The 12,068-nt window shown below is 48.2% G+C and overlaps 1 protein-coding gene across 1 annotated transcript in view; it reads left to right on the forward strand.

Moving 5' to 3' along the window:
- GSK3B (glycogen synthase kinase 3 beta) overlaps nt 1–12,068 on the forward strand; it is a gene marked incomplete in the record, with an annotated part of 82,219 nt that overhangs the window by 46,219 nt on the left and 23,932 nt on the right. The window contains 1 exon segment of the mRNA XM_073617512.1: nt 1,890–1,987. Within this exon segment, the coding sequence (XP_073473613.1) occupies nt 1,890–1,987 (98 nt within the window).

Here is a 12,068-nt window from a genome sequence, read left to right on the forward strand (position 1 = left end):
CCCCCTCTCTCTCTCCCTCTCTCTCCCTCTCTCTCTCTCCCTCTCTCTCTCCCTCCCCCCTCTCTCTCTCTCTCTCTCTCCCTCCCCCTCTCTCTCCCTCCCCCTCTCTCTCCCTCTCTCCCCTCTCTCCTCTCTCTCCCTCTCTCTCTCTCTCTCTCTCTCTCTCTCTCTCTCTCTCTCTCTCTCTCTCTCTCTCTCTCTCTCTCCCTCTCTCTCTCTCTCTCTCTCCCTCTCTCTCTCTCCCTCTCTCTCTCTCCCTCCCCCTCTCTCTCTCTCTCCCTCTCTCTCTCTCTCTCTCTCCCTCTCTCTCTCTCCCTCCCCCTCTCTCTCTCTCTCTCTCTCTCTCTCTCTCCCTCCCCCTCTCTCTTTCTCTCTCTCTCCCTCCCCCCCCCTCTCTCTCTCTCTCTCCCCCCCCCCTCTCTCTCTCTCCCTCCCCCCCCTCTCTCTCTCCCCCTCCCCCCTTCTCCTCCCTCTCTCTCCCCCTCCCCCCTTCTCCCTCTCTCTCCCCCTCCCCCATCTCTCTCTCTCCCTCTCTCTCTCTCCCCCTCCCCCCCTTCTCTCTCTCTCTCCCCCCCCCCTTCTCTCTCTCTCTCCCCCTCCCCCCCTTCTCTCTCTCTCTCCCCCTCCCCCCTTCTCTCTCTCTCTCCCCCTCCCCCCCTTCTCTCTCTCTCCCCCCCTCCCCCCCTTCTCTCTCTCTCTCCCCCTCTCCCCCTTCTCTCTCTCTCTCCCCCTCCCCCCATCTCTCTTTCTCTCTCCCCCTCCCCTCATCTCTCCTCTCTCTCTCCCTCCCCTTCTCTCCCCCACTCCTCTTCTCTCTCCACCCCCCTTGCCCTTCTTTCTCCCCCCCCTTGTCCTCCCCCTCCCCCCACTTGTCCTTCTCTCCCCCCCCCCCCCTGCCCTTCAAAGGTTTGCTCTTATACAAGCTATAGCCTGTGTAAACAAGATCTTAGAGTAAAGCTCCCAGCACTGTGTGTGTGTGTGTGTGTGTGTGTGTGTGTGTGTGTGTACTGTGCATTAGTGGCCCTGCTAGTATCTCTGTACCTTGAATATGAAGGGCCTCTGTTCCTGTCCATGTACCCTCTCATCTAATGAGCCATGCTGGGAAATATTGCTGATCCTACAAGTCGTGTATCCATCACCTGGACATCTGCTGAATCGCTAATTGTCAGTCTGCACTCACAGCGATCTACTCATGCCATTTACTGTGTGTGCGTACAATTTATTTCCATGTCATTTACTGGACAATTAACCAGGAAGGATTGTGGGTAGTGACCACTGGTCTCCATTGCTGGTCTAGTGCTCTCGGACACATGTTCACTTGAAGCTGCAGAGATAAACCAATTTTTAGCAACACAGCTGAAAATCCCAGCATGCACTGGGGCTGCATGTGAAGGAAAAGAAGGCATCTGTCTGCTGCATCCAATCAAAACTCGGCTACTTTTCCTATAGTGCAGAGTAGGCAAGGGGAACCTAGAATTTGCCATCTGGCAGCAGAATAATTTCTTTCCTCCTTCATTATAAAGGATACCTGGATGAAATCTCAGGGCCGCTTTACCAACTTAAAAACGTGTATCTGCTGAGCTGATCGTCCCTTTTGAACCAAAATGAACAATAAACTGCTTAGTCACACATATAGAAAACTGTCTTACTTCCCAGCAGAGTGATGATGACAGGGCAGATGTGGGGATGTGAATACATGTGGACAGTCTCTGCAGTTTAGCAGCATAGCAGGGAGAGATTCTGATTACATGCTATAACTAATCTAATCAGTAAACAAAGCCACAAAGTGGTACCATAGGATGTGAAGCCCACACACCCGCCAGTCTGAGCTTGTACCCCGTGTGGCTTACTCTTTGTACCTGTGTGACATCACTCTTTCTCTTCTCCAGATGTCTGGTCAGCGGGCTGTGTGCTGGCCGAGCTGCTCCTGGGTCAGCCAATTTTCCCCGGTGACAGCGGAGTGGACCAGCTAGTGGAGATCATCAAGGTAAGGAAAATTGCTATTGAATTATTTTACCTAGCTAGACGGGCCACCCCCATATATCTGTTGGCAGTAAATGATGAAATCTGGCTGTAAATATGGTGAGCGCCCCATATCTGGTGCTGGGCCATGATGAATTCTGTTATAGAGCTGCAGACCATCCCATTACTGGTGCCATTATGTTGGGAATCCTTTTGTAAAGCTGCAGAGCACCCCAAATCTGGTGGAAGTCTGTGATGAAGTCTGCTGTAGAGCTTCAGACTATGATGGAGTCTGGCTGTTGGTTTGTAAACTCTTCATATATGGTGCCAGGCCATGTTGAAGCCTAGTGAGGAGCTGCAGGGCAGCTCCTTATCTGGTGGCCGTCCATGGTGAATTCTGTTATAGAGCTGCAGACCATCCCATATCTGGTGCCATTGTGTTAGGAATCCTTTTGTAGAGCTGGTGGAAGTCTGTGATAAAGTCTGCTGTAGATCTCCAGACTATATGACAAAGTCTGGCTGTAGGTTTGCAGACCACCCCGTGTCTGGTGCCAGTCCTTGATGAAAGGTGGTTGTAGATATGCAGACCACTCCTATATCTGGAGCCAGTCTACTATGATGTCTTCTGTAGAGCTGCAGCCCATGATGAAGTCTAGCTGTAGATGTGTAGACTACCCCATGGCTGGTGTCAGTCCTTGATGAAAGCTGGTTGTAGATGTGCAGACCACTCCATATCTGGTGTCGGTGCATGATGATATCTGGCTGTAGATATGCAGACCACCCTATAACTAGTGGCAGTCTATTAGGAAGTCTGATAAAGAGCTTCAGTCCACAGTGAAGTCAGGGTGTAGAGCTGCAGTCTGTGATATAACCTAGTTATAGATATGCAGGCCACTTCATATCTGGAGCCAGTCTATTAAGATGACTGCTGTAGAGCTGCAGTCCATGATGAAGTCTGGTTGTAGATGTGCAGACCACCCCATATCTGGTACCAGTCCATGATGTTAGGTAATAGCGTTGCAGACCAGCCCATATCTGGTGTCAGTCCATGATGATATCTTGCTGTAGAGGTGCATGCTAGTCCATGATGATATCTGGCTGTAGATATGCATGCTAGTCCATGATGATATCTGGCTGTAGATATGCAGACCACCCCATAACTAGTGGCAGTCTTAGGTAGTCTGCTAAAGAGCTGCAGTCTATGGTGAAGTCAGGGTCTAGAGCTGCAGTCTATAATGAAACCTAGTTATAGATATGCAGGCCACCCCGTAACTAGTGGCAGTCTATTAGGACGTTTGCTGTAGAGCTGCAGTCCCTGATGAAGTCTGCTAAAGGGCTGCAGTCTATGATGAAACCTAGGTATACATATGCAGGCCACTCCTATACCTGGAGCCGGTCTATTGAGGTGTCTGCTGTAGAGCCACAGTTCATTATGAAGTCTGGCTGTAGATGTGCAGGCCACCCATATCTGGTGCCAGTCCATGATGATGTCTGGTTGTAGAGTTGCAGACATGCAGACCAGCCCATATCTGGTGTCAGTCCATGATGATAAGGTTGTAGAGATGCATGCTAGTCCATGATGATATCTGGCTGTAGATATGCAGACCACCCCATAACTAGTGGCAGTCTTAGGAAGTCTGCTAAAGAGCTGTAGTCTATGGTGAAGTCAGGGTCTAGAGCTGCAGTCTATGATGAAGCCTAGTTATAGATATGCAGGCCACCCCATAACTAGTGGCAGTCTATTAGGATGTTTGCTGTAGAGCTGCAGTCCCTGATGAAGTCTGCTAAAGAGCTCCAGTCCCTGATGAAGAGCCGCGATCTATTATGAAACCTAGGTATAAATATGCAGGCCACTCCTATATCTGGAGCTGGTCTATTGAGGTGTCTGCTGTAGAGCCGCAGTTCGTGATGACGTCTGGCTGTAGATGCTCAGACCACCCCATATCTGGTGCCAGTCCATGATGATGTCTGGATGCAGAGCTGCCAACAAGCCCATATCTAATAATGAAGTTGTCAGCTTTCGCACTCATGCTCTTGCATCTCCCGTGTCTGGATTGTCACATATTTCTTTACTGGTGAAGTTGCAATTAATGGACCACCGAAACTTGAGCCTTCGGTGTCCCCATCAGCACAACTCCATCTGACACCCTTCTGTCTGAAAATTGAAGGAGCTGGGCTTAAAATTGTTGGCCGAACAGAGATTGCAGCCGCTCTTTAAGTATTCTTACAGCCGTCAATCACAGCGGACAGAATACAGTAGCCAGCTGTGGATATTTGTCCATCCAGACTGTTTAGCATCATGGATGGGGAAATCTAAGCGTGTATGTCGGCCTGTCTCTGCAAACTCAAGGAAAACAATACAATCCCTCAGTGGCCTCTCCTGTTATTTTAGGCATTTTGTTTACTAAGCATTTGTTGCAGACATACAAATGACCACTAGGGGCTGAATGTATAACCACATGAAATGCATTGCTGTGGAACAACAAGAATAGAAAACTGTAAAAGATAGATGGATAAATGACTATAAAATGAGAAACATGATCAGAATGACTCAAATTGTGACAATACACTATAAATTGCCTTTTAAGGATGACTCGGCTATTAGACATTTGTGGGCAGGGCCACCATCAGAAATCTTTGGACCCCGTACAGCCAACTTAACAGGGTCTCCCATGCCACCTCCACCCTTCATTACCCAGATCCTCCTTTCTTACACTATATGTTTCCCTCAGGATATGGATTGTGGGTGCTCGGTACCCTCCTCCGCCCCATCCCCCTCTCTCCTCTCCACTCCTCTGTGGCCTTTCAAGTGGAGCACATCCAGCAGGCCATGCTGCCAGCCTTGGGTCAGGTTTCTTTTTCACAAGTCCTGCTGCTGGCACAGAGGGAACGCCTGCTAGCAGCGGCCTGTGAGACAACCGAGCAAAGAGAGACGAGCCTGCAGAGACTGCACTGCGTTCTGATTTATAATATTATTTCCATGCATGGTAAGCTCATCCCACCCGGTATTTCCATGGCAGCTGCCAGCGAGCACCAAGTGAAGCCTTGCAGCGTCATTGGCAGCAGCCGGGGTCACCATTAGAAATCATAGAGCCCTGTATGGCTGCGTTGAGCCAGCCTGTACTGTCTGCGCGCCCCCCCCCCCCCCCCTATCAGCTGTCCTGTTTGTGGGTACATTTTGTACGACTGTACAGTTCCGTTTCTGGGTAAGGTGCAGTGGGTAGTGAACATGCAGAGACCAAGCTTGGCAGTAACAATCTATAGTAGAAAAGGTTGAAGCACACCTGACTGGAACCACTTACAACAGACACAGCGTTGGACCCACAAGTTGCAATAGGGAAATGCCGACAGCGTCTGCCATGAAGAGCGGAATGCTCTCAGCACTCTCCCTGACGGACGAGGATCCTTTCCCTATGCTAGCCACAGGCATAAAGCGTGCCAAGCCTGGAAGCCGGGATCTTAAATAGACTCTGCCTGACCCAAGATGGCCACCAGAGTCACATGGGGTGCCAGCATCCAATCAGATAGCTGTCTCCCTGTGACTGAGGAAATCGTAGAGGAACCAAGTTCCTTTCAACTTCCTTCCAGCACCTGCTGTTGGTTGAGTGCCACCTACAGTGGAGAATTAAGAGTGCACCTGCCTACAAGTTTCTTAGTGTACAAAGAGCTGGTCAAAGCCAGATCGTTTCTGCTGAATTTAAACCCCTTTTACAACAATGGGAGAATTGGGCCTTGTTGAGCTGTAAAAACATTTGTAAGCTTTCTGTGTAATGTACAGTGCCATGAAAAAGTATTCATACCCCATTGAAATGTTCCACATTTTGTCATGTTACAACCAAAAATATAAATGTGTTTTATGTGATAGACCAACACAAAGTGGCACATAACTGTGAAGTGGAAGGAATTATTTTTTACAAATAAATCTGTGAAAAGTGTGGTGTGTATTTGTATTCAGCCCCCTTTACTATGATACCCCTAACTAAAATCTATTGGAACCAATTGCCTTCAGAAGTCACCTAATTAGTAAATAGAGTCCACCTGTGTGTAATTTAATCTCAGTATAAATACAGCTGTTCTGTGAAGCCCTCATAGGTTTGCTAGAGAACTTTAGTGAACAAACAGCATCATGAAGGCTAAGGAACACCCCAGACAGGTCAGGGATAAAGTTGTGGAGAAGTATAAAGCAGGGTTATGTTATAAAAAAATCTCCCAAGCTTTGAACATCTCACAGAGCTCTGTTCAATCCATCGTTGGAAAATGGAAAGAGTATGGCACAACTGCAAACCTACCAAGACATGGCCGTCCACCTAAACTGACCGGCCGGGCAAGGAGAGCATTCATCAGAGAAGAGCCAAGAGGTCCATGGTAACTCTGGAGGAGCTGCAGAGATCCACAGCTCAGGTGGGAGAATCTGTCCACAGGACAACTATTAGTCGTGTTCTCCACAAATCTGCCCTTTATGGAAGAGTGACAAGAAGAAAGACATTGGTGAAAGAAAGTCATAAGAAGTCCTGTTTGTGGTTTGTGAGAAGCCATGTGGAGGACACAGCAAACATGTGGAAGAAGGTGATCTGGTCAGATGAGACCAAAATTCAACTTTTTGGCCTAAAAGCAAAACTCTATGTGTGGGGAAAACTAACACTGCACATCACCCTGAACACACCATCCCCACCGTGAAACATGGTGGTGGCAGCATCATGTGGTGGGGATGCTTTTCTTCAGCAGGGACAGGGAATCTGGTCAGAGTTGATGGGAAGATGGATGGAGCCAAATACAGGACAATCTTAGAAGAAAACCTGTTAGAGTCGGCAAAAGACTTGAGACTGGGACGGAGGTTCACCTTCCAGAAGGACAACGACCCGAAACATCCAGCCAGAGCTACAATGGAATGGTTTAGATCAAAGCATATTCATGTGTTAGAATGGCCCAGTCACAGTCCAGACCTAAATCACATTGAGAATCTGTGGCAAGACTTGAAAATTGCTGATCACAGACGCTCTCCATCCAATCTGACAGAGCTTGAGATATTTTACAAAGAAGAAGAATGGGCAGAAATGTCCCTCTCTAGATGTGCAAAGCTGGTAGAGACATCCCCAAAAAGACTTGCAGCTGTAATTGTAGAGAAAGGGGGTTCTACAAAGTATTGACTCCGGGGGGCGCCATACAAATGTACCCCCCCCCACACTATTCACATATTTATTTGTATCATTTTCCTTCCACTTCACAATTATGTGCCACTTTGTGTTGGTCATAAAATACATTTACGTTTTTTGGTTGTAGCATGACAAAATGTGGGAAACTTTGATGATTGAAGATTGGTTACCTGTCAGGACACAAAACCGTGGATGGGCAGCAGAGGTCTCACCACCCACCCCATAGGTGGTGATAACATCTGGCGTCTCTCCAGTTGGCTGGTGCAGATTATACCTTGAATAGCTGTACTTATCGTGTATATGAGGATTGTGTGTTCTGTTTTTGTTGTGTTGTCTGAACTGTAAATTGTGTATTTGTACGGATTATATACACAGCATTGTGTATTCATTCGATGTTCAGGTGTAGGCGGAGTGCTCGGTGTGGGGCACCTATACATTGTTGGAGTAGACGGCCTGTCCCAGGATGTGGAGGTAGTGTGCCATGTGAAGTATTCTACTTTGTTTAGAAGGAATTCTTCGTGCTGTGCAGCCTGTGTGGATGGTAGAGATGTGTGGACAGGTTGTAGGTACAGATGGCGTCACGGCATTGTATGGTTGTCTGTAGTGTAGGTACAGATGGCGTCACGGCATTGTATGGTTGTCTGTAGTGTAGGTACAGATGGCGTCACGGCATTGTATGGTTGTCTGTAGTGTAGGTACAGATGGCGTCACGGCATTGTATGGTTGTCTGTAGTGTAGGTACAGATGGCGTCACGGCATTGTATGGTTGTCTGTAGTGTAGGTACAGATGGCGTCACGGCATTGTATGGTTGTCTGTAGTGTAGGTACAGATGGCGTCACGGCATTGTATGGTTGTCTGTAGTGTAGGTACAGATGGCGTCACGGCATTGTATGGTTGTCTGTAGTGTAGGTACAGATGGCGTCACGGCATTGTATGGTTGTCTGTAGTGTAGGTACAGATGGCGTCACGGCATTGTATGGTTGTCTGTAGTGTAGGTACAGATGGCGCACACAACAGCGTGTTGCAATGGTAAGAACTCTCTCTCTCTCCCCCCCCCCCTTCCCCTCCCCTCCACAGTTATAGTTTAACCCCATCAGCATCGGGCAAATTCTGACACTTCTCACATACATGTAAAAATCTAAAAAAAAATTTTGTTGGTAGAAAATTACTTAGAACCCCCAAACATGTATATTTTTTAAGGCAGGGCCTAGAGAATAAAATGGTGTGTGTTGAAATTTTTTATATCGCACATTATTTGCGCAGAGGTTTTTCAAATGCAAGTTTTTTGGGGGGGAAAAATACACTTTTAATGAGTTTTAAATAAATAATGCTCAACCTGAAAGATGATGTTACACACGAGTTAATAGATACCAAACATGTCAGGTCCTAAAACTGCATGGAACGGCGCCAAACTACAGCACCTGAAAAGTTTCCCCAGGCCACTCTTTAAAAGCTTTTACAGGTCAGCACTTTAGAGTTACACAGGATGTCTGGTAATAGAATGATTGCTCTCACTCTGATGTTCGTGGTGATACCTCACATGTGTGGTGCGATCACCGGTTACTTCGCATGCAGGACTGATGTACGCGTTCGCATGCATGCGCAAACCATGGAGGGGGTGGGATGCTTTAAATTTTGTATTTACATTTTTTTATTTGTTATTTAACCTTTTTTATTTTTACACTTTCATATTTTTATTTTTTCTATAACTTTTTTTTGCTATCACAAGGTATAAACAACATCTGCTACTAGACCCCAGATCTCTCTGCTACTAGGCCCCAGATCTCTCTGCTACTAGGCCCCAGATCTCTCTGCTACTAGGCCCCAGATCTCTCTGCTACTAGACCCCAGATCTCTCTGCTACTAGACCCCAGATCTCTCTGCTACTAGACCCCAGATCTCTCTGCTACTAGGCCCCAGATCTCTCTGCTACTAGACCCCAGATCTCTCTGCTACTAGACCCCAGATCTCTCTGCTACTAGACCCCAGATCTCTCTGCTACTAGACCCAAGATCTCTCTGCTACTAGGCCCCAGATCTCTCTGCTACTAGGCCCCAGATCTCTCTGCTACTAGGCCCCAGATCTCTCTGCTACTAGGCCCCAGATCTCTCTGCTACTATGCCCCAGATCTCTCCCCTGTTGGGCCCCAGATCTCTCCCGTGTTGGGCCCCAGATCTCTCCCGTGTTGGGCCCCGGATCTCTCCCGCGTTGGGCCCCGGATCTCTCCCGCGTTGGGCCCCGGATCTCTCCCCTGTTGGGCCCCGGATCTCTCCCCTGTTGGGCCCCGGATCTCTCCCCTGTTGGGCCCCGGATCTCTCCCCTGTTGGGCCCCGGATCTCTCCCCTGTTGGGCCCCGGATCTCTCCCCTGTTGGGCCCCGGATCTCTCCCCTGTTGGACCCCGGGTCTCTCCGGTCTCGGACCCCGGGTCTCTCCGGTCTCGGACCCCGGGTCTCTCCGGTCTCGGACCCCGGGTCTCTCCGGTCTCGGACCCCGGGTCTCTCCGGTCTCGGACCCCGGGTCTCTCCGGTCTCGGACCCCGGGTCTCTCCGGTCTCGGACCCGGGATCTGTCCTCTGCTGGACCCCGGGTCTCTCCTCCACCCTCCAAAGCATTTGATCAAACTGAGATATTAGAGTCAATACTCTTTATTTCAAGTGGTTGTAAAGGCTCAAGGTTTTTTTTTTTTTTTTTTTTCCTCTTTTAACCTTCATCCATTCTATGCATGATGGTAAAAACTCTTCTGTGTGTAGCGGCCCCCCAATACTTACCTGAGTCTGATCTTCCTCCATCGATGTGCACAAGTGCCTCAGCTGTCCAGGGACTCTCCATTCTCATTCGCTGAGACAGAAGCGGGAGCTTTCAATCACAGCCAGTGAGCCAATGAGAGAGGGAGGGTGGGGCCGAGTCACAGCTCTGTGTGTGAATGGACATGCAGAGTCGCAGCGTGGGAGCCCCCATTGCCAGCTGCTTGCTGTGGGGGCAAGAGGGGGAGGGGCCAGGAGCACCTGCGGAGGGGGGGGGGGACCTGAGTAGAGGAGGATCGGGGCTGCTCTGTGCAAAACCATTACACAGAACATTTAAGTATAAAGTGTTTATTTTATTTTTTAAATTGCCGTTAATATCGATTTCAGCTTTTTCATGTTGCTGAATGTGTTTCAGCAGTTATAATGACTCCTTGTGGCCCTGCAGTTACTTGTACGTCTCCCCGTAAGGTGTTGCCTCTCTTTAATGGGGGTGATGTGCCCACTAGATGGCACCCCTTCTTATTTTATGGGGGGTCTTTTTTGTGTCCTCCTGCACCATAAGATGGCCGCCACACGTACAAGATGTCCAGGAGTCAGCGCAATATTCTGTATCCGCTCACATAGAAGAAGAAGCCTCTCACCAAGCCTTCTCTATAGGAGGATCCGATCTGCCTTCATTGTTTTTTTTTTTTTTTTTTTTTCCCAAAAGGCCCCTCCCCCTTACAGGGCCCCATATATTGCTGATGGGTCCCAAAAAGATTTCCAGAACTTTTTTTTTTTATCCTAAAAAATATATATTTCATGAGCGATTGGTGATCAGCCCCAAAGCAGGCCTTGGATAATAATTGAAGAGCTGGATGTCAGCATTTCCTGGCAGTCGGCAAAGCATGCTGGTCCTCCGCAATGTGCAGGCCCGTTCCTTCTAGAGGTGATGCAGAGAAAGGCTTCACGCTGCCCTCTTGTGTCCATATTTGTAATCGCACTGCATCGCATTACTGTTCATTTGCAATTTCTAGGGAGCGTCAGCCATTTTTGTTGGGGGGGGGACCTTTAATGGAGGATAACAGAAGAATTAAAAAAAAAAATAAAATAAAATAAGGCCGCTACATATACAGTTCACATTTTAGTCTTTTTCTACGAGGTGTCATTGCTGCATAATCCTGAACCAGGGAAGGCCGTGCTCCGACAATACAATTGGTATTTCCTCTGTTGTACTTTTAAATCATTACTTATTAATCAACTTCTGTTGTACACCTTACATAAAGCTATTCTAACATGCACAATAATAAACCAAATAAACAACAACAAAAAACAAAAAAAAGATATAAGCAATCGTGAGTTCTTTAACATTTCCACCACGTGCTCCTCTTGGTGTCCTTGCATGATTTTTATCTAAAGCATTTAGTCCACTTTGCTTTGCAAATACTGTAATCTTCACATGCATCACTCACAAGATGGGCGGGCCTGTTCACTTCTGGTTGCGGCGTGACATCATCGGCTCCTCCCTAGGCGTTCCGTCACAGATCACGTGACTTTGTCATGGGAACACAAGATGGCAGGCCGTTCACTTCTGGTTGCAGTGTGACAATTGGCTCCTCCCTACCCGTTACATCACAGATCACATGACTTCATCAGGGGATCATAAGATTGTGACCTGTTCACTTCCAGTTGCGGCATGAGATCATTGGCTCCTCCCTACGCGTTACATCACAGATCACTTGACTTTGTCAGGGAATCATAAGATGGTCACCCGTTTACTTCCAGTTGCGGCATGAGATCATTGGCTCCTCCCTACGCGTTACATCACAGATCACTTGACTTTGTCAGGGAATCATAAGATGGTGACCCGTTTACTTCCGGTAGCAGCATGAGATCATTGGCTCCTCCCTAAGTGTTGGCGTCACAGATCACGTGACATTGTCAGGGGGATCACAAGATGGCAGGCCGTTCACATCTGGTTGCAGCGTGACATTTTGGCTCATCCCTACGTGTTACATCACAGATCACGTGACATGGTGCGGCGCGATGTCATTGGCTTTTTCCTCTACTGCACTCATTTGCTAACCATGCATTTGGTCAGTTCAGGGGGGGAACAGACTTGGGGCTCATGCACACAGACGCCTGGAGCCATACGTGTTGTGTGAACTGCTGGTATTTACCACCTCCCTACCACTCGTGTTAACAAGCCATAGGAGCTAGCTGTTAAGG

The sequence above is a fragment of the Aquarana catesbeiana genome, linkage group LG02 (assembly GCF_042186555.1).
Source record: "Aquarana catesbeiana isolate 2022-GZ linkage group LG02, ASM4218655v1, whole genome shotgun sequence".
NCBI lineage: Eukaryota > Metazoa > Chordata > Amphibia > Anura > Ranidae > Aquarana > Aquarana catesbeiana.